This window comes from Melopsittacus undulatus, chromosome 6 (assembly GCF_012275295.1).
Source record: "Melopsittacus undulatus isolate bMelUnd1 chromosome 6, bMelUnd1.mat.Z, whole genome shotgun sequence".
NCBI classification, from domain to species: domain Eukaryota; kingdom Metazoa; phylum Chordata; class Aves; order Psittaciformes; family Psittaculidae; genus Melopsittacus; species Melopsittacus undulatus.
Window position 1 is genome coordinate 10,000,610 of NC_047532.1, and position 22,725 is coordinate 10,023,334.

The 22,725-nt window shown below is 51.1% G+C and overlaps 1 protein-coding gene across 1 annotated transcript; it reads right to left on the reverse strand.

Annotated features, from left to right (window-relative positions):
- Positions 1 to 6,866: 6,866 nt before the first annotated feature.
- Positions 6,867 to 21,784, reverse strand: IL23R (interleukin 23 receptor). The gene is made up of 14 exons (XM_034063510.1): positions 21,727 to 21,784; positions 20,837 to 21,130; positions 20,081 to 20,204; positions 19,026 to 19,222; positions 18,618 to 18,763; positions 18,284 to 18,443; positions 17,298 to 17,380; positions 16,795 to 17,011; positions 13,858 to 14,055; positions 13,083 to 13,166; positions 10,526 to 10,588; positions 9,392 to 9,488; positions 8,128 to 8,218; positions 6,867 to 7,656 (listed from the first exon to the last, which is right to left on the reverse strand). The coding sequence occupies exons 1-14, from the start codon at positions 21,782 to 21,784 to the stop codon at positions 7,036 to 7,038; spliced, it is 2,433 nt and encodes an 810-aa protein (XP_033919401.1). The 3' UTR covers positions 6,867 to 7,035.
- Between the last annotated feature and the right edge of the window lie 941 nt (positions 21,785 to 22,725).

A 22,725-nucleotide genomic window follows, 5' to 3' on the forward strand; every position in this document is an offset into this window, starting at 1 on the left:
GCAACTGAGCCATGCCCATGTGTAGCTGGAAATGCAAGACCCAAGGGAGCTTGTTCAGTGAGCTCTTCAGGGAATACCAGACACCTTGGGTGGAGATTGCTTGCAGGAAGAAGGTGACAAACTGTGTCCTTGCAGACCTTTGCTGCCAACAGCATGTGATGGTGGTTATGGCAAGCCCATGGGACAAGATGTATGGGTGCCTGCCCTTACTTTACCTTAGTTCTGCAGGGCTTGCTGTGATATGAATCTGGAAGGACTTTTTGTTGGCAGCTCCTTCAACGTTGAGATGCTCTCTGCTTCAACCCAGCCTCATAACACAATGAATGCTGGAACATAAAAAAAGGGTATGTAAAGAATATAGACTTTCCCTATAGCTAGTGAAAATAAAGTGGCTGTAAATGATGCAATAACATTTGAATATATATTATTGCAGCACTTCATGCCCAGTTTCTGGAAGTGAATGACAAAGTAATGTATCTGGTATCAAAAGTGCACCTAAAAGCCAACCAAACCAGTCCCGAAGACCAGGAATGGCTCATTCAGCCACTGTGCTCATTGGCTTAGTGAGTTAAAAACCTGCTATCTAAAAAGGCAGGAGCAAACCTGCCTCCTGCCCAACTGTTGTAATGCAAATTGGAGAAAGTTAAAGCTGAAGACTGAAGGAGGCTGGAGGCCGGTCAGGATGCAGGCAAGTGCTTGTGTTGAAATTGTAACTGAAGGAAAGAGAGTTCAGAGTCAGAAGTGAAATCTGCAGGTGCAGCCTTTGCACTCTCTGGTTGTGTCAGGTTGTAGGTCTGGAAATAACCTTGAGGAAGAAGAATCATGGGCGAATGGTGGTGAGTCACCAGCGTGGAGATGGTGAGAGTGACAGAGTTAATCACTGTGTGCTTAAAGAGGACATGAGTATATCCCAAACACCACTGTGGTTGCCATCAGTGGTCAGTCAGGAGCAGGGTTGTTTATTCCATGTATTCCCACCATAAGATTCTCTGGAGTTCTTTGATTAGATCTAAAGCAGAAGCTGTGGCTGCCCCATCCCCGGCAGTGTTCAAGGCCAGGTTGGACACAGGGGCTTGGAGCAAGCTGCTCCAGGGAAGGTGTCCCTGCCTGTGGCAGGGGTTGGAGCTGAGGGAGCTTTAAGGTCCCTTCCAACACAAACCAGGCTGGGATTTTGCCACCTTGTCCAATTCAGCGGAGGCAGAGCTGCGATGGGGTTTGCATCCTGCTCTTTCCAGGGTAAGCCACAATCTTTTGCCTTCAGTTTGTCTTCAACATAATTCCATTGCCTTTTGTCAGTAAGACGATCATTAAAAACCCCTAAGCTGTTTACTCTGCTGCTTGAAGAACTCAGAGGTTCACAGCCTGCTCTCAGACTGGCATCTCACACCCTGTACAAGGGTGACTCCTTCCAGCCTGCTCTTGCTGGGTGATCTCTATGAATATCTGTTGGTTTCTCGCTCTGGTTTTGGTGATGAGGTCCCAGAAAGGAGAACAGTTTCTAGATCTGATTGTACCAGGGACCACACAGGCAAATCTGTACAGCATTGAATGAGAGGTCTCTGGACACACCATGAGCACTGCATTGATCTTACTGTGGTTGCATGCTGTTTCAATGTCATAGTCTGTGGTTTTATTGCGATGCTGCCAACCCTGTTTCATCAGCCGCTGTCCCTATGGACAAGATGCTCTCCGGCTCTTCAGTGCTGATGTTTCAACAGCTGATAACCATGGTACTCAGGAAGAGCTTTCTGAATAACAGGGCCACCACGGGTGGCTGAGGACAGTGACTTCTGGAGCAGACGGAGCCAGCAACACCAACACTTGGTACATCAGCCCTCTGTGGTCACCAACCCAGCATACAGCACCCATACCAAAGCCTTTGTAACACTTGAGAAGCTGAAACAAGGTACCATTAATTCAGTGTTGAATATGGAATAAACAAAACCAAATCACAGATGTTCTTTGGAATTGTGATCAGCTGGGTATAACTTAGATTTGTAATAGTATCACAGAACCCCAGCCTGGTTTGTGTTGGAAGGGACCTTAAAGCTCACCCAGCTCCAACACGTGCCATGGGCAGGGACCCCTTCCACTGGAGCAGCTTGCTCCAAGCCCCTGTGTCCAACCTGGCCTTGAACACTGCCAGGGATGGGGCAGCCACAGCTTCTCTGGGCACCCTGTGCCAGCGCCTCAGCACCCTCACAGGGAAGAGCTTCTGCCTAAGAGCTCAGCTCAGTCTCCCCTGTTCTGGCAGCTTCAAGCCATTCCCCTTGGCTTGTCCCTACAGGCCCTTGTCCCAAGCCCCTCTCCAGCTTTCTTTCCTGCAGCCCCTTTAGGCACTGGAGCTGCTCTCAGCTCTCCCCTTCAGGAGCCTTCTCTTGTCCAGGCTGCCCCAGTCCAGCTCTCTCAGCCTGGCTCCAGAGCAGAGCTGCTCCAGCCCTCGCAGCATCTTCACTCTTTGATGCAATTTGCTGCACAGAACAATGACTCAGATCAGCACCATGGAAGAGGTGGAACCATAGCACTTGTGATTGATGGGACAGGGATTCTCAGTCTGCTGAATGTCAAACCACAGCCCTGGCTCACACAGTTCTGCCAGGAACTGAGCCTGGTCTGGTCATTCCTGCTGCTGTTCTTGCAGCCATTGCTTCAGCTGCTTTACTGACTTTTAGCTGCTCGGATGCTGGGCTCCTTGCAGCATGGAGTGGAGTTTTGGTCCATAGCTCTGCAGTGGTATTGAAGGTACTGCTAAAGCAATAGTATAGACAATAACACACAGCAATTAGTTACTGCATGTTTGTTCATCTTCAGTATTCAGGCAGTCTGTGTGTTGGCTCCATTAGTTTTGCATCTGCTGTGCAGATTGTCATTGTGCATCATACAGGTGATGTGTGAGACACAGCACCACCGTGCATCCTTTAAAAGGTTAAGAACTGTGGGGTTTCCTAATATTCTTGTGGCAAGAATCATTCCTTTCTGTTAAGGAAAGTCTTGGCTGGTTTGGTAAGCAGCTGTCCTGGAATCTCCTTTAACAGATCACTTCCACAGTGTTTTCTATTCATTGTGTTCAGTGCTTTGGTCGTCCCTCTGAATCCTGCTCCCAGTGCTTTACAAGTAGTATTTCCATGGGATGTGGCTCTGCCAGCTGACATTCAGTGAAGCCAGTTGAGACACAAACCACAGCCTCACTTCTCTTCCATGAAATGCGAGTTTGGTTTCAGTCTCCACCATTGTGCTCAGCTCCTGTATCCATGAATAATCCCTCTTAAAGAATTAATCCTTCGAAGGTGAAGGGATGTGAGAGGCTGTACCAAATAGCATCATTTATATCGGATGTTCCTGCTTGCATCCTGTGGCCATTCCTTCTGCTGTCACTTTTCCATCGCTGCGTTTTCAAGCGGCTCTTGCTGATCCGAGCATTTAGCTGCAGCTTTGCCCGTAAGTGTTGGTCACAACCTGGGCTTTGATCTTTTGTTGGTGCCTTCAGAAATCCCCAGGGCTCTGCTGCTGTTATTTCAGCTCTGTGAAACGTTGAAGCTTCTCCTCCCATTTTAGGCTCAGCAGCATATTTATCTGCCAGTAAATCCCATCCCCAACTTACTGACAACCAAATGCTGCAGACCTTTCAGCATGGAGCACTCGGGAGATGATGCAGAACAGGAATGAGCAGCACAAGATTACTCAGAAAATGTTTCTGTTTCTTCCTATTGTACCATTACCAAATGCCACACGGTGCTTTAGATCCCAAGGCTTTGCTGCAGGTGGTAATTGCTGCTATCCTGACTCCATGGTAGAGAAACAGAGGCAGAGTGACTTGGTGAAGCCAGCTGGTGACTGAGCTGAGACTAATCCCCATTTCTCCTGTGCTTCACAGGTTAAACCAGAATGAGTGCTGTGTCCTCCTGCAGGAAGCAAGGTAATGGTGGCAGAGCAGCAGCAGAAATGGTTTAAAATTGTAGCTATTGATGCATAGGTTTGCATAGTGATTGCATGTAATTGTTGCTATTGATGGATATTGAGGCCTGGGAGCAAGCTGCTCCAGTGGAAGGTGTTCCTGCCCATGGCAGGGGTTGGAGCTGGATGAGCTTCAGGGTCCCTTCCAACCCAAACCAGGCTGGGGTTCCATGATTCCATATATTTAATGCCTAAATTATTCTGCATGAAGTTTATTTGTTGTTTCTTTATTATGCATTTAATTTAACTAATCTTCAAGCATAGTGTTTGAAGAAGGGTGATGAAAAGTGCCAAAGGGAGTGTCTCTGGCTGGTCTGCACCAGTGCTGTTGGTAACTCCTAGTGCTGAGCTCAGGGCTTGTGCCCCAACAAGTTCACAAGCTCACACTTGATACACCCTTTACTGGTGTGATGGGATGGAGATAAGAGCAGGCAGTGGATGGCTCTGCTGTTCTGAGCCTACTGAAGCTCTGAAGAGACTACACCCAATCTCTTACTCCTTATTCATTTGTTCTCTCCTTCCATTTGTATAAAAAAGCCCCTCTACAGCTTCAACAGCAGCTGCTTTCTCTGTGTTACTCATTCAGCACATAAAGAAAATGTCATGTCATAAAATAGTGCCATGCAGATAACAAAGATGACTTTGCAATCTCGTGCAGGTTGTGTGAGGGTTGCATCAGAGATCAACATTTGTTGGTGCTCTCTGTGGGTAGAGACATTACTCAGCATGTACTTCCTTTATGTGCCTCCAACATGTGTAACCCCACATTACAACGAAGCTGAGCAACCCACAAAATTAATTGCAAAGTGATAAATAATTTGTGGAAATCACCTAGCACAAGATCTGGCCACCAGCAAGATAACCAAACCTAGGAAAAGGATCAGAAAATATCCACATCAAGACTTAGTATGTAATATTGGAGGGAGGGAGTAAGCCCTGAGGTGTTACAATCGATGTACTGAGAGCAATATCTTGATTTGACTCAAAGCACCAGGCCATCCATATATCCAAGGGTTGCCCACTATGAGGATCTTGGTGCTGGACTTGCTTGCCAATAGTTCAATCCCCGTCACTCAGGATGCTGGTTTTGCCCCCCTAAATACTGCGCTTGGTGGAAAGAAGACACAAGTGGGATACAAAATGCTTTCCAAGGGCAAAGAAGGTGAAGACAAACAGCAGAGCAAAGAATACTTCCGGCAAGTAAGAATCTGGAAGTGAAGACATGAAGGGATATTGGATTGTTACCAAGATTTCTGCTGTCAATTTACTCACCGATGCATTCATTGCCAGAGGTGAGCATCACGGGTATCATAGAATCACAGGGTGGTTCAGGTTAGAAGGGACCTTAAAGACCATTAAGTTCTAACCACCCTGTCAGATCATTTAGCCCATTGTCAGGTGGTTCAAAAGATGCAACCAGATACAAGCACTGTCCAAATGGGTTAGAATGGAGGGAGAGGGGAAGATGTATGTTAGAATTTGCGAGAGCCTGTAGGGACAGGCCAAGGGGAATGGCTTTAACCTGCCCGAGGGGAGACTGAGCTGAGCTCTTAGGCAGAAGCTCTTCCCTGTGAGGGTGCTGAGGCGCTGGCACAGGGTGCCCAGAGAAGCTGTGGCTGCCCCATCCCTGGCAGTGTTCAAGGCCAGGTTGGACACAGGGGCTTGGAGCAAGCCAGTTGCCCAGAGGAGCATTTTCAGCTGCAGGGTTTGGTAGGTGAGATGATAGAGGCAGCACGAGCGTCAGGATGTGGACATAGAAAAACCACCTTCCCCACCTCAGCCCTGAGCTGCCGCCAGCTCGCGGCTGTTCTCTTACAGTTTCCTTCCTGCACAGGCAGCACTCACTAATTTTAGACTCAGTTACATGTAAAAGTCACATCTCTGCCTTGGAAACGGTTTGCTGCCTCTGAAGAAGTCTTGCCAGGTAGCTACTACCCTGTAAATGTGAGCAACAGATTTCTTGTGTTGTTAGGGGAAAACAAGTGCAGCACTCGACAATGCTGGCTTGAAGGTATCCAGGGGTAGACAGCACAATAAATCCATTTGGGCAACAGCAGATAGAGAAACACATAGAGTGCCTAGTGAAAATTGAAGGGAAGATTCTTATACCCAGCTATAGCAGTTCCACTGCAAAAAAGTGATTTCATAATAATAAAGTGGATAACTGTAGATAGGTTATAGATATATCAGTTAAGGAGACCCCTGTGTTTCATTTTCTGGGTGTCAGAAGATCCAAATCCGTGTGCCTAATAAATGCTATTTCACTGTGTCACATCATGCTTTACACAGCAAGGTTGAGGTGCTGACAAGCTGCTGTGCGATGATAAATCGTTGGCCCATAGCAGAGAGTCTGTCCAGTGACTAATTCCAAGGGATTTAAAATCAGCCTGGCAGATGATGGAGGCTTGTTCTTACCTGATGTGGGGTTTGTTAGTTAATGGGAGGGAAAATGAAATTGAGTTAAGAAAAGATTTCATGTTCTTGGTACCCGTATGTGCTGTATGATATATAAATCCTCCTCGGTTTCGTGGCACTTCATTAGGAGTGATCCCAAGATATTCCATACGTTTCCATCAGGATGCCTAAGGGATGGTTTTATCCATTTTAACTGCAATCAGCTCCAGGGATGAAATGCTCCAAATATTCCAACCCAAACCTATTCTATGATTTAACAAGAGAATGATTTTGAATAGTAATCAAAGCATTTTGCACCCTGCAGCCATCACCTGGTTTGTATTTCAGTTCTCACGGGAATCCAAGTTTCATGGGGTTTATGCTTGTGACAAAATGAGGTAAGTTTAAGATTGTGATTTACTGGCCAAAACATTCCAGCAGCCACAAGACTTTTGGATTTGGAGGTTTTGCCCCATCCCTGGCAGTGCTCAAAGCCAGGTTGGACACAGGGGCTTGGAGCAAGCTGCTCCAGTGGAAGGGGTCCCTGCCTGTGGCAGGGGTTGGAGCTGGATCAGCTTTAAGTTCCTGTCTAACGCAAGCCATTCTATGACTGCTGTTTGCAGTCTCCGAGGCTGACATGTGCCATGGTCATTCCTTTGGGGGGGTTAAACGGAGCTGCACCACCTCTCAAAATAACCTTCCGATGTTCTGTGGAAAGCAGGTTTTTGTATCCACTGACTCCCCATTCATGGCTCGCAGGCAGGAGAGCAGCTCATCGGGGACCAGCATTTGCTCTTGAACCTCACTGGCCGCAGTGCATCCCCACTGGCTGTCCAGGAGGGAACCACATCCCACCTGGGTTGAGCTGAACATGTGGCTTTGCCCGCTCTGGCTGTTGTTCAGGACGAGGTTGATCTTCTCTAGCAGGCAGACCTGGTGTCCCCCTCCCTCCCCATCCCACATGTGGGGAAAGGGGCTGGTGTAGTCTGTGAAGAAGAGGTTTGTCTCCGGTTCGGGGAGGGATGCTGGGGGCTGTGTTTGATAGATATTGGCTGCTACATATCCCAGTGCGTTCCCATCGGACACCTGAGGTTTGTAGTCACTGATGTGCTCGAAGGGCATGGTGGTAGCAGGCACTGTGCTCGCCTTGAGCTCCCCATCCCTGGGGATCTCTCTGCTGGGATTCCTTCTAGTGATCATGTTCTTGTACTCCTCGTGTGCTGGGACCTCCTCGATTTCCGTAACTGTGGGGTCACTGGTGTCCACAAACAGCTCATGGAGGCTGTTCCTCAGGAAATCACTGCCTGCCTGCAAGGAAAATGATTGAGGTAGTAACAAACTGATAGGTTTTACTAACAGAAGAGCTATCATTAGAGCATCCCAAGGGAGAAATGGGGCAATGACTTGTCTGCATCCTGTCTTCCTTCCAACATCTCTCATCCAATCCCCCCTTGTGAATGAGACTGCAGTGAGGTGGATGAGAGAAGACAGGGAGCAGCTGTGCCTGTCTCTATGCTTCTGCATGGCCTTCAAGGCAGCTTGCTTCCACTGTGGTCAATATACTATATGCAATAAAGAGTATATTGAGGCAGGGTTTAAAGGCCTCAGCTAAGCTGGGCTCCCATGCACTTTGCAACTGCCTGGGTAAGAGATTCCTAATCAGTTCCTGGTCCCTTAGAGCTCAGTTCTTTTCCCACCCTTGTTTCTCACAGCTCTAGAACAAGCTTTAATCTAAGGAGAGACAAGCAAAGCAAAGCTGGGAGCTCAAGGTGCTGTTACCTGGAGCAGCTTTACCACGTTGCTGTTTTCCATGTGGGGGATGTCTTCAAACAGCCATTTTGGCAGGGTTGACACAGCCAGGGCATGAATTCTGTACCAAAAAGAACAAATAAACCCCAAGGTGTTAGTCCATGCTCTTAGTCACTTATTCTTCATGCAAGATGAAATGTCCCTCAATAGGAGTGGCACACAAAGTGCATCCATCCTTTAAGGATGGCCTGGAAGCTCCATTTGGACTCTGGCTCTTCGTCTTTCAGCCTTTTACCCCCCTAGATTTGATTCATGGTGGTGCAAGCCTGGATGCTAAATGACTGCAGGTAAATCCTTGATGTAAAACTTCTCTGCATGTGAAAACATTGTTATTCTGAGGGTCGAATGGAGGAGGACTGAGCACTGAGCCACAGGAGATGCATGCCTGGAGCTGATGAAAGCAAACAGGTAGCACTGATGAAAGTTGATTTTCCTGCAGCCAAAGCTGCGGCACAAATGAAAACCACTGGCAAGAGACTTGAATTTGGCTGCTATTTGCATGCCTTGCTGCTGGGAAACAGGTCCTGTTGCTGCTGGAATGCCCGTCTTTCACAATGACAGCGAGAGCAGAAGAATGAGGCTGGGCTCAGGAACCGAAAGAGGCAGCTCTTCAGCACCCTCCACCCCCAGCTCTCCTCTCCCCTCTTTCATGTTTGGTTGGGAAGGTCCAACCAGCCCCATGTGCCATAGAGGTCTCCCATTCCCATGGGTCTGTCAGGGACAGCAGCACCTGGACTCCTGGACATCCCCATTCCAGTTAAAGGGCAACCTGGGACAGATGAACACTTGTCTGTGAGGGTGCCTAGGGAACAGCAGTTAAAAAACAGTGTTAAGATCCTCTCTGTTGAGTTTTCCAGGTGCTCCAGTCTTCAGTCTCTACCTTCTGCATCCCCTCCTTTGCCAAGACTGGGAGACACAAGTCCTAGGATAAAACTTACCAATGGAGATTATGGTTTTCCTCTTTCTTCTTACCCCTGCCCTCATATCTCTATAATAATATCACATTCTTCAGGCCGGCCTTCACAGAGGAATGACTTTTTACTCTATGTTGGTCCCTTACTCACTACGAGCACACAGAAGTATTTTCATACAGCAATCTAGCTAATGGGTGGACTTGCCCTCAGAAAGAGCAGGCTGCAGTGAAAAGGACTGATTTCTGTAGGCAGCTTTCAAATACTCTGGAACAAAAGCATGGGTCGGAGGTAAGGAACAGAAACTGGAGTGAAAGTCATACCTTTTTCTGGCTGATGTTTTAAACATCAGAATTAAAAAAACAACCGATAATACGACCACACTGATGCCCAGTCCCAGGAAATGTCCAACATCATCATCTGAAACAGGATAGAGAGGAATCAGGTCAGTCTGTTGCCCCATTGCCATGATGTTTGGGGAGGGACTCTTCTTTAGGGACTGTAGTGATAGGACAAGGGGTAATGGGTTCAAACTGAAACAGGGGAAGTTTAGATTGGATATAAGGAAAAAATTCTTTACTGTGAGGGTGGTGAGGCACTGGAATGGGTTGCCCAGGGAGGTTGTGAATGCTCCATCCCTGGCAGTGTTCAAGGTCAGGTTGGATGAAGCCTTGGGTGGCCTGGTTTAGTGTGAGGTGTCCCTGGCCATGGCAGGGGAATTGGAACTGGATGATCTTAAGGTGCTTTCCAACCCCAACTATTCTATGATTCTATAAAGGGCAGATCTTTGCTAAAACAGCCTCCACCATTTCACTTGCCCCTTTGCTCCTCAGTTAAGGAAGCAAAGGCAAAACTGTGACCAGAGCATCCCTGTGCTCAGGGCAGGAGGTCACTCAACTAATACTAAGAAGTGTGGTCACTGTGTTTAACCATTTCCTACCCAGCCTGACCTTCCAGAAACGTGGAAGTGAATTCTTCAGCTGTCATTGGCTTTGTTTTTGGTTTAAGTAATGCAGCAGATCATAGTGGAACCTTCAGCAGAAGATGTGCACACCGGAGCATAACCAAAGTTAGAAAATTGGATGGGAAATGCTTCAATGAGTCTCTGGTTCAAAGTGCAAGATTGAAACAGCCTGTTGCTGTTGTGCTACATAACATCATTGTTATTTTCTTGTTCTTTTATCTCCTACTTGTAATGAACAATGTAGTGTAAGTCTCATTAGAAAACAAAACTGAAGGCACGCACTATGTGGGTGCAATCCATCCCTAAGTGCACTGCATGTGTCTCATGTCCCCATCAAGTAAAAAGCTGCTTTGGTGACCCTGACCTCTCCAAAGCACAAGGGAGCTTTTGCTTCCCCATCACCAGGTGCTGCAGGTTCTGCTCAGGCTAAAACTTCCACTTCTGGCCAAGGAGAGAGGTTCGGCTTACCCAGCCTGAGCTACTGTGTTCTTACCATGGGAGAGCTCGCTGTAGGTGCTGCTGTAGGTGCTCTCCAGGAGCTGGTCTTCTGGAGGGACTTAGGGAGAGAAAGAAAATGCCGGTAACTTCATCTATGGGATGACAGAGAGGCTGTGGCTTAATTCTGTTTTGTTAATCTTATTTGGAAAAATTAATAATGAGAAAAACAAAGCCCCCTAAAGTCATTAATAACTCCAGCTCTGGCTGGACTCTACGTGATCTCCTGTTTCCCATGGGTTCAATTAAACAAGATGCTGATGAATACCTAACACCAACTGTAAAACACCTTCCATGCACATCCCTCCCCTCAGCACCTGAAACAAGAATTCCATCTTCCTGAGGAATTGTATGTCATTCTTCATGAGCACCTACAGATGACTTCCCAAAGTGCCTGAATACTGCGGGATTGAATTTGCTGATAGCACCTGGCTGTGTGATGGGCTGTGCAGTGAGGGAAGATCTGCAGCTAAAGAGCAAGTGGTTTCTTTTTGCTAGAATAAGCTTTCTTCATGGCTAAATTCAGCAATTCCCTTGGGATATGAGGGCACAGGGTGCCCACAGAAGCTGTGGCTGCCCCATCCCTGGCAGTGTTCAAGGCCAGGTTGGACAAAGGGGCTCGAAGCAAGCAGCTCCAGTGGAAGGTGTTGAAGGGGTTGAAGCTGGATGAGAGTTCAGCTCCCTTCAACCCAAACCAGGCTGGGATTCCGTGATCTCTTCTCCTTAACAAACACCAACACAAACCCAAGGCCAAATGCAATTTTTTTCCTCTCTAAGGGAAAGAAAAGTCCCAGGAAAGGTGTTGCCTCAGATTCTGTGCATCTGAAACACATGCATCTCCTAGCAGAGCTCCCGGCGTTCAGTATTTCACTTCCCTAAGCAGTGTCTCTGTTACAAGCCCACTCAGCTGGAGCCACGGCAGATGCTGCAAAACATCTCTCAGATGTATGGGATTGTGGAAGGAAAGTGAAGGAATACGTGTCCTGCAGCCTGGGAATTCAGCAGTTCTGTGCCACAGGCACAATTAATGTGTATAAATGAACAATAATATGATTACAGTGATGCCTTCCTGGTGATTGACAGGCCCATCTGAATGGGATGAAGAACGAGTTTCAGCCTGTGGGGTCAAGCTGGAGGACTTCACTGTGTGTGCTTTGAAGGCAAACCTGGCCACAGACACGAGCTTCGCTGCTGCCCCTTATTGGTACTTTCCCACCTGAACCCCCAAGCTCTGTTAAAGGAGTCTGTGCTACGGATGAAGCCCCTATTTTATTAAGCATTTAACACATACCTAAGCCATTGCTAGTGCTAAGGCTAGAGCATCCTGCTTCTGACACCCTGCTCTTTCCCATTCTCTCGGCAGAAACCTAATAGGCAACACCCAATAGCCAGGGCTAACAGCCATGAGCAGCCTGGGATGAACTGGTCAGGAATATTTGCTCCTATTTTGGGTTAAAACCGGCATACGTGCCCTTCTCAAAGCCACGAGGGGTGCTGACCACAGACACGGGGCTGGGTTGGCACAGGGAAAGCATCTGAGCAGCTTCAAAGAACCCATCTAAAACAGCAGCGCAGCAGGGACGGGGAACTGATGACCTCCTCAGGTGCTACCGGTGCCTGCAGCTACTGCCGGCTCCGTCAGGGGAGGCAGGGTGCTAACAGGGCTGAATGGCCCTGAGCTGCCTCACCTGGGGCCGCTACCCACACCCCTGCCCGGGGCTCTATTTAAGCTCCTCACTGGATCTCTATTTCCTTCCTAGGCTGTGCTGGAGGAGTTCTGGAGATCTAAACCTTGATTTGATTTCATGGCTTCCTTATCTGTATGGACTTGCTCAGCCACCACTGAACACTTCAGCATCCATGGAGCAGGTACAGTGGTGCTGGGAGGTGTTCTCCGTGCTCAGATGTTGAGCTGTGCATGGGTTGTCCTGGGTGAGGACCAGCAGCAGGATGGAACAGCTCAGGAACCTGGTATGCCCAGCTCTTAAGGGTACCCAAAGCCAACCCATGCAGTGCTGGAGTTGATGACAGTCCTTGCTTTCTCTTGTGAACTGGTCCATGCTCTTCTCTGAAAGAGTTTCCAGACCGGAAGGCTGCCTTCTTCCCACTCCAGATAAGGAATAGTAACCTGCAGCTTGGCCATTTGGTCTCTATAAAAGTTGTTTTGTATATTTTGGTTTATCTGTAATGTTGCATTGTCAATGTGTAAAGCAGCAGCCTCATCTTTTCTATCACAGAAAGGGAGAATGGTGTAGCTGGTGAAATGAGTGTGGTTCTCACGTGTTAGATCTGTGCTCAGGAGCAAAGATCACCTAGAGAAGGCTTTCATGCAGATGCATTGATAAAAAGCCTCTGTTTTCATGTCCTGCAGCCAAGAGGCTTTCAGCCAGAGTCCTGTTTTCCTTTGGTCAATGGGAGGGACTTACATTTTGTTTCTAAAACCTAAGTAATTCCACAAAGCCGGCAGACTGTGGGAGCATTGGGAATGAAGCAGCCAGCTGAGCTCTGCAGCCCCATTGCAGCAAACAGCAGCTTCTCCACCCAGGCAGGCTTACCTTGGCTGGAGCTGGGTTTGCTGGCTCCATCGGGGTAGACTGCGTATACTGACACATTGATGTGACCTCCTGCTCCTGCCTCTGCTGGGAAGAAGCAAGGTTTACCTTTAAAATGTGGTTGTGAGCTGCTGTGGAAGCTGTTGGCTTGCACAAGTGCTTGTTATTATATGGTGAAAGTAGATGGAGGTGTGGGGGGTGCCCAGCTCCGAGTCTTCCGTCTCCTGGGAATAGCTATTGTGTGAGTTGTTCCTCAAAACACACGTGGAAGAGCAAAAGCTTCATCATGTAACTGGCTAGGAAGGACCCCAAAGCCCAGTAAACATCAGGATTAACGTGGGATACAGGAATGGAGTGGGAAGGGTCCTGAGATGCTTGTGCTATTGGGCTCAGGCTGTGTTGGTAAGGACCTGCAGGCTTGTCCCTCTAGGCATGGTGGGGAGGAGAGGTGCTAAAGCAAGTCATGGTGCATCTCTACATCCTTCAAATAGGAGCATCTCCTGTGCTTTGGTGTGCCTTCCCTGCTGCCAGCTCACTTGTCACTTCATTCTCTTTCCCTGTAACCTGCATCTGGAGGTCCAAATCCTCCTGACTGTCCTCATGTCTCCTGTTGCTTCATTCCTCCTTGCTGCCTAAGGGCTCTTCACAGTCCCACTCTCCAAAACCAGTGGGCAGGGGCTCAATTGCAAATGAAGCTCTGCTTTTATTGTAGTTTGGCTTTATAATAATACCCTGATGAACTGCACCAAACATCCACAAGACTCTTGGAATATCTTACCTTGGATGTCTGTGTGTGTTGCCTGGTACGGGACTTTCTTCCAGAAGTACTGCTCCATTGGGCTGTATGGGGTGGTGGAAACCCATTCCACAATGAACCACAGAGGGGACCTCCTGCTGTGGCTGGGGGGCTGCCAGGCCACTGAGACCTTGCTCTGGTTCTCTGTCTTGACCTCCACAGCCACTGGTGCTGGGAACTCTGTGGAGAGAGATGGAAAGGGGTCTGTATTCCAGCCTCATCTTGGAAGAGCAAGAGAATGGAAGGGTCAGCTAAGCACAGGCAAAATGAGTCTTTCAGGGTGCTGCTTAAGGACTGAAGAGGGAGCCTCTATCACTCTGTGTTTGTTCTGCCCAAGACAGCCTCCAACCATTGCACTGCCCACAAGTCTTTCTCTGTTCACAAACAGGTCCAGCAGGTGCCTTCCCAAGCTGCTTCCCTCACTGTTTGTGTTGGGAAGTTCTCGTTGACATGCTCTATGAACCTCCTAACCTGTTTTCTCTCTGCTGTATTGCATTTCCAACAGACATCTGCTAAGTTGAAGTCCCCCACAACACTAAGAACTAGTGATTGTGCTTATAGAGTATTCTATCTGCCTCTTCACCCAGATTGGATGGTCTAGAACAGACTCCCACCATATCTGCTCTGTTGTTCTTCCCCCCTGATTCGTACCCAGAAACACCCAATCCTATTGACACCAGCATTAAGCTCTAGACAATCAAAACATTCCCTTACCCCCACTGCCTCTTGTCTGTCCCTTCTGAAGTTTACAGCCATCCACTGCAGACTCCAGTTGTGCCGGTCATCCCACCATGTTTCCATGATGGCAACTATGTCATTGTTGTTCTCCTTCTGCACAATGGCTTCCAGCTCCTCCTTTTCTTGTTTGTTACCCATGCTGTGTCCATCAGCATAGATCACGGAATGGTTTGGGTTGGAAAGGACCTTAAAGCTGACCCAGTTGCAACCCTTGCCATGGGCAGGGACACCTTCCACTAGAGCAGGTTGCTCAAGGCCCATCCAACCTGGCCTTCAGTTGGGCTGTTGGTCCCACCACCCTCTTGGAGGGAGAAGCCCTAATTCCTACATGACTGTTCTTAGACCCTTTCATGTTTTCTAACCCATCAGGAACCCTTGCGTCTTTGCTGGTGTGTGCATCTCCATCCTCTGCCTCCACTGAGATGGCATTCTGATGGCAGACCTGCTGACCACTGTGTCTCCAGCATTAGTGTGCTGCTACAGGCTTCTCTCTAGTGACACTGGTTTTATCCCTTTCCCCCTTCAAATCTAGCTTAAAGCTCTTTAAACAAGCCCTGCTAGCTCTTGTTTAGTATATATGTATATGTGCTCAGATATAGGTATCATAAAAAACCACCTTCAGCTTTGTCGTGCCTCTTCTGAAATGCTTTACTTGTCATTTCTTACAAGAAAAGCCGTGATTCTGATAAGTAGGAGAGATTAGAGTGGTTTTTCCACCTTCTTTCTCTCTGGTCTCTTTTTAGTAATGGATTTGTCCTCAGTTAGAATGGGGCTTTCCCCCCCGTTGCTCATTAAAAGAGTCAGTTTTCACAAATAAGAAAGTGATGGTTATGGGGAAAACCACAGCCTGTGGTGCAGGGAAGTGGTCTGGAAGGGTTGGTTTTGTCCCCTCCCTTTGTGCTTGCAAGGACCCAGCTGACAGCAGGGGCTGTGTCCCTGGCAGAGGAGCTGTTTTGCACTGAGCCCATGGCACAGCACATCCCTGCCAGCCAATGCAGGCAGGATTAACTCATGTTTAAGCTTCTTGCTGCAGCCTTCAGAGGTCAAGGACTGAGGTATGTGACTGGAGCATCTCCATCTCTGGGGGATGCTGGCCTTGCCTGCAGGATGCTGTGTTCCTCAGCAGAGCAGGCAGAGTTCTGCTGGGGCTTTTCCCTTGGCTTTCACAGAATCCCAGCCTGGTTTGTGTTGGAAGGGACCTCAAAGCTCCTCCAGCTCCAACCCCTGCCACAGGCAGGGACACCTTCCACTGGAGCAGCTTGCTCCAAGCCCCTGTGTCCAACCTGGCCTTGAACACTGCCAGGGATGGGGCAGCCACAGCTTCTCTGGGCACCCTGTGCCAGCGCCTCAGCACCCTCCCAGGGAAGAGCTTCTGCCTAAGAGCTCAGCTCAGTCTCCCCTGTTCTGGCAGGTGAAACAAGGGGAACACAAAAATGGAATATATGAACCTTTAGAATTAGTTTTAAGCAATGTTAAGTTCAATGGCTTTGTAACAGTAGCAGTGGAAAATTACTGAGGTGCATAATACATAGAAAAAATAATAGAGTACAGCTAGAGAACATACTGGCACAAGATAAATTGTTATAGTTGATGTGGTCTTAAAAACAGTCTAGAAAAACAGGACACAGGGATAAGGAATAGCAGGTGTCCAGGATAGGCTATGGGTAAACTAACTGATAAGTAGGAGGACAGGAGGGTTATTGTGTCTCTGGTGCTAACGAACCAATTAAACTGGTGTAAGCGTCTACTGTGCTGCTTCAAAGGCTGCCAGAAGTGATGAAGATTGTTGGAAGAAGTAAACAACCCTCAGAGATCACCACCACAATTCTGTACGCATGCGGGGAGCTTTCTGGAAAATGATGTAATTCATACGTAACCTCATGAATATGTATGTATGCCCAGGGACTATATAAGGATGGCTTGTGTAGCAATAGGGAGACACACGTTAGGAGGAGTTATCCCCCGTGTCTCCCGGCGCTACAATAAAGAATACCTGCTTGTCAGCTTGAAAACTTTGTTGGCAAGTTTGTTCCTGGAGTTTTCTCTGAATCACAGGTTAATGCCCTTCCCCTTGGCCTGTCCCTGCAGGCCCTGCTGAAGAGAGCAGCTCTCAAGCCATGCATGCACAAGCTTCCCCTCCCATCCCAGTCAGGGCTGCAGTCGGTGTATGTTGGATCCTACCTTCCCAGCTGCTGCTGCCCTGGGTGAGGGTGATGTTGGCAGGGCTGGAAGCCCCCTTGGAGTTGTGAGCGGTGACACGGAGGGTGCTGGCTCCCGGGGGCACCAGGACACTGCACTCTGTGCTGGAGGTGTTGCAGAGCAGCATCATTCCCACTGGAAGCTCAGCGGTCACAGCGTAGCCCAGGATCCTCCCGCGGGCATCCTGGGGTGCCAGGGGCTGTGAAAGGTGAGGCAGACAGTCCATGGGGATGGGTGCGGGGTCCAGCACTGAGACACCCCCATGCAGGACAGACATCCCCTTGGCTGGGCAGCATGGATGGGTTTTGCAAGGATGGGGAGATTTTGCCCCAAAGGGCATGTTGGGGGCTCCTGTTCTACTCATCTCTGGTCACAGGGCTCTTCTGGAAGGGCATTACCTTCTGCTGCCTCTCAGCGGGTGTTCTCCCAAGGGGAGGAGCAAAGCACACGGAAACTTCACTGGAGCTGCCAAGTCCAGCCCTTACCTTGATCAAGACCGTCACCTCCTGGCTGCCGTTCGGGAATGCCGGGCCCAGGCGCCGCCAGACATCGGGAGCTGCAGTGGGGGCTACAGGTGGAAGGATGGGATGAGGAACCCTGAGTGGAATCAGCTGGGGCTCCCCCCGTCCATGCCATGGGGCTCCCATCCACCCACAGCCTTTACAGAAAGCCCCACTTGGCTGGTGCCTCCATGCAGGGCTGGCTCCCATGTGGATGGTGATGGAGCCCAGCAGCAGCAGGGATGCAGGTTAGGAGCCCAGCAGCAGTCTCATTACTGCACAGCTCTGCCGCTGCGGGGAGGAAGTGACCCAGACTACAAACAGCAGTGAGCGATGCTTTTTTAGGGCAAGCTTGTCTCCAGGTTCCTCCCTGTAACCAGGATGTGAGGGCATCGCTCGCTGGGTGTCTCTGTTGCTGCAGGCTGAGGTATCTGAGTGTCTAAGCTCATCCCAGTGTTAGTAACCAGGGTGCAAAGGGTGGAGGTTGACCCAAGCCAACGGGTATTTGTGGCTGGTTCGACACCTTGGATGATATGGATTTTCTGCCTAGGGCAAGAGGTGCTCCCTGCTGCTGGGGAGCAAAAAAGCTGCCAAAGATGGATAAGCAGATCCCATCCCTCTTTCTGTATGGAAAGCCCTATGCTTGTAAAACCAGTCTGGTTTCTCTTCTGTTCCTACCATACTGCAGCAGCCTCGGGAATCTGCCTAAATCACCACTACCTGCAGCTTGCCACAGGGCAGGGAGTGCTTGGAGGGCATGAGATGAGCTGCCAGCTTGTGACAGTGCTCATTCCTCAGCTGCAGTGTGGGGATGGTGATTCAGCGGCAGCCCTGGACCACAGCATCATGCCTGATACCTGCCAGCAGTGTCTCCAGGGACAAGCTGGCTCCCATTCCATGGCCACGTTCCCACAGAGCATCCCATGGAGCTGCTGGCTGCTTGGATAACGCAGTGCTGAGGCTGAGCTTACCTGCCTCGGGGGTGGTGTAGAGGAAGGGGGAGCTCCAGGCACTCCAGGGGCTGTTGGCAGCGCTGAGCCGGCACCGGACCTGGAACACGTACTGGGTGTCACTGTGCAGGCTGTGCTGCGAGCGGGACCCGTGCTGGGCTGTGCTGTCCCACACCTCCACCTGCAAGGGAAGCAGTGTGCCCATGGCTGGGCGTGCTGAAGCAAAGGGGTGGGTTTTGAATTACCCCAAGTGCTCCCATGGCCTGTGGGTGCACAGGGTCTGCAGCAGGACCAGCACTGGTGCGTGTGCTAATGGCAGCTGTGCCTATGGGAGGCTGGGGGCACAGGCTCTCACATGCCACACTGCACTGCCCGTGGCTTTGTGCCGCTCCTCACAGCGCACGTCCTCCAGCAGCGTCTGCCTCTTCCAGTGGATGGTGGTGATGGGAGGGGAGGTCTCTGTGGTCTCTGCACCGGTGAGCAGGGGCAGAGTGGGGATCACTGTGGGGAGAGAAGAGAAAGTGTGGGTTGGGGGGCTGGTGTGCCATGGGGGGCTGTGCTTCCTCATGTGAGCTGCAGTGCTCGTGCAGGTCATAGAAGCACGGAATGGTTTGTGGTGGAAGGGAGCTTAAAGCTCGGCCAGTTCCAACCTTCCCTTGGTGTCCCTAAAGTGACATCCTGGGGCAGTGTCTGTGGCCGTGCAGAGCCCCAGCACAGAGCACAGCTCAGGATGGAAGGACAGATTAATAGTGGACAGACATACCGAGCTCCTGCAGGTTGAGGTGCTGTGGGGCTGAGCGGGCAGCACCCAGCACGTTGCTGGCCTGCACCCATGCTGAGTAGTGGTTCCCACCATTCAGTGTGCTCAGTAGTACCAGTGAGCCCGCAGGGAAGACCTTCTCCTTCTCTTCACCATTATCATCCTCCTCCTTAGCATCCTCTGTCACTGCTGTTCCCACTCTGGGAAGAAGACAACGTGGTCAGAACCCATCCAGCAGCATGCACCCATCGCAAAAGCAGCTACAGCTCTCTGTAGGTTGCAGCTTGTGACTGGAGCACAATCATCCCCAAAGCCAGTGTTTGTTACTCCTGAAGTGAACTAGAAAGTGGTACCCTCAGTTCTTGACCTGTCTGTGGAGCATCTGTGTTGGAAGCATCACTGTTGGAAGAGAACATTCTCAGCTCTCTGCATGGTTCAGTCTGAGCCCAAGCAGACTTAGGCAGGTGGTTAATCCCTTCTCTTCCCAAAGCCTATGGGTGCTGTGGTTTAGTGCGTTAACAACCAAGTGAGGCTGGCTTTGAAAGCCTGCCAGCCTTGTGCTGCCGGGGCTGAGGTGGCAGAGAGCATCCCAGGCTGGGCAGGCAGGGCTGCGGCACAGAGCACCTCTGCTTCGGGTTCAATCTTTGCACCCCGCTGCAGTTTCAGTTTCGGGGTTTGGGGGGTGCAGGGTGCACACACCTGCACCCTCTGCACTCCTGTAGCTCAGGCAGACTCAGACCAGCTCGGAGGCATTGCTGGGATGTGCTCGGACACGGCCCAGTGCTCACAGTGCTGAGCACATGGAGTCCAACCTGCGGAGTCAAACCTGCGGTTTAACGTGTGGTTTGCAGGCAGGGGACCGGGAGGACGCGAGCTTTAGGAAGTGTAAGTAGGGCATGGGAGCCAGCAGCAGAGCAGCCCCAGTGTCACCCATGTCTGTGGGTGACCGCAGTACCATGTGCCGGCTCTACCAGTCACCGCGCTCCCTCCTGCTCCTGTCTCCACCCCCTGGGCTCCCTCCCGGCTCCATCCTGGTGATTCCGTGCCGAGGGAATTACCTGCGCAGGTGGAGGGTGTACTGGGTGGGCAGGTGGGTTGTCTGTCCTGTATCCCATGTGCACGCCAGGTGTCCCGAGCGCTCGTGGACAGCACAGGTCAGGTTGCTGGGGGGGTCTGGAGGGTCTGTGGAGACAAAGTCAGGCAAAGAGTGTGGAAAGCCCCAACTGGTGCTGCAGCTTCCTCAGTGCTGGCAGCTTCAGAAAGGCCTGTAGAGCTGTGAACAGTTCTGGGGCAGCAGCACAAGAGGGACGTGGAGCTGTTGGAGCGAGGCCAGAGGAGGCCATGGAGCTGCTGCGAGGGCTGGAGCAGCTCTGCTCTGGAGCCAGGCTGAGAGAGCTGGGCTGGGGCAGCCTGGACAAGAGAAGGCTCCTGAAGGGCAGAGCTGAGAGCAGCTCCAGTGCCTAAAGGGGCTGCAGGAAAGAAAGCTGGAGAGGGGCTTGGGACAAGGGCCTGTAGGGACAGGCCAAGGGGAATGGCTTGAACCTGCCAGAACAGGGGAGACTGAGCTGAGCTCTTAGGCAGAAGCTCTTCCCTGGGAGGGTGCTGAGGCGCTGGCACAGGGTGCCCAGAGAAGCTGTGGCTGCCCCATCCCTGGCAGTGTTCAAGGCCAGGTTGGACACAGGGGCTTGGAGCAAGCTGCTCCAGTGGAAGGGGTCCCTGCCTGTGGCAGGGGTTGGAGCTGGATGGGCTTTAAGTCACTTCAACCTATACCATTCCTTGGTTCCATGGATCCCTGCAGCCAGGGGGTTACTCACAGCCGGTCAGGATGGTGGTGCCGCACACGAGCTGGTACATGTTGGTGTTGGGGCAGCGGGCGAAGCAGGTCACACTCCCAGAGGGCATCCGGAACTCCCGCAGCCGGAGCTGGACACTGCTGCTGTTGAGGGGGGCCAGGATCCCCTCAGCGTCGCTGTAGTTGTAGAAGATGCGGAACTTGGCCCAGGGGCAGCCGAGGGTGGAGATGCAGTTGATGGAGATGTTGGTGCCCATCCGCACCACGGGCACGGGCTCAATCCAGACGTGTCCCGAGCACCTGATGTTGGCAACCCCTGCACCAGCACCCACTGCGTCAGGGCAGCTCCGGGTGGGAGGGGGGATGCTCACGGGCTGCTCTGCTGGGATGCAGGCAGCAGCCCGGCAGGACCCGCAGTGGGGTCTGTCCCTTTGCTCCCCCCCGGGATGGGGATAAACCCCTTTGCCTTCACAGCCCAGCACCCCCTGACTCCTCCCCTCTGCTCACCAACCCCTCCTTTCACCAGCGTTGACTCTGGTCTAACGTTCAAGTGACTGCAGGGAAATAACCCGTTGTCTCGAGATCTCTGATCCCCTGAGATTAGGGCAGCAGCCCCTGTGCTGCTCCTCGCTATCAGATGAGAGCTCTGCACCGTATCCGGCTCCTTTTGCCTTCCTGGAACCGGTGTGCTCTGGCTCAATCTGTGCAAAGTTAGGACCATGTTGCAGCTGGATGCAACCCCACTCCAAGGATGTGAGTGGGAAGAAAAGGGTGCAGTGGGAGCTCTCTGCAATGCTAACAAACCATTCCCCCCAACCCATAGCTGTAGCCCCATCCTTTTCCTTCTCCCACTCCAGTTCCCTGCAGGTCCATGGTGTTTGGTCAGCGGTCAGTGGGGGTGATGCCCCTTACCTGCACACAGGCAGCAGAGCAGGATGTGCAGTGCCAAAGCCTTGCTGGACCCCGCCATGGCCTGGGCTGTGGTCACTGCCTGCACATGGCATAGTCTGGAGGGAGGAAAGGTGGGAGCTGTCACACCAGGAACACTGCTGCCTGGTGCAGACACGTGTCCTCACCCTGGGATGCGCAGGGACCATCCTGGAGGTGGGAATGGGGATGTGTGGCAAGGATTTCCTTGGGGCTCTGGGGTCAGGCAAGGCGGTGCTCACAGTAGGAGTGTGGGGGAATGAGCCCGTGGGCACTCAGGAATTGAGTAACCCAGTGTCTGCCCCGGGAGCAGCCCCAAGGCCACCTTCCCCATCTCCAGTGGTATTCCTCTTAGCTTTCCTATCTGTGAAATTTCCCCAGTCCTTCACTTCTGCTCACACAGAAGCACATTCCTGCACTCTTTGGTAATCCTGGGCAGGGAGAAAGATGCAAGGAAATATCCTAGAATCAGCCAGGTTGGAAAATCCCTTCAAGCTCGTCCAGTCCAACCATTCCCAGCCCTGCCAAGGCCACCCCTAACCCATGGCACTGAGGCCTCGTCTCCACACTGTGTGAACACTTGCAGGGCCGGTGCCTGCAGCCCTGCCCTGGGCAGCCTGTTCCAATGCCTGAGCACCCTCTGGGGCAGGAATTGTTCCTCAGCTCCATCTAAACCTGCCTTGGTGCAGCTTGAGGCTGTTTCCTCTTGTCCCATCCCTTGTTCCTTGGGAGCAGAGCCCAGCCCCTCCTGGCTCCATCCTCCTGTCAAGCACTTGGAGGGAGCCATCAGGTCCCCCCTGAGCCTTCTCTTCTCCACACTGAACCCCCCAGGTCCCTCAGCCCTTCCCATCACACTTATACAGGTGTCTGATGGTGGAGTAGAGATGAGGGAGCCAGGCTCCTGTCAGTGGAGCCCAGGGACAGGACAGGAGGCAATGGGCTCACACTGAAGATGTGGAATTCCCTATTTCCACAGTTAAACAC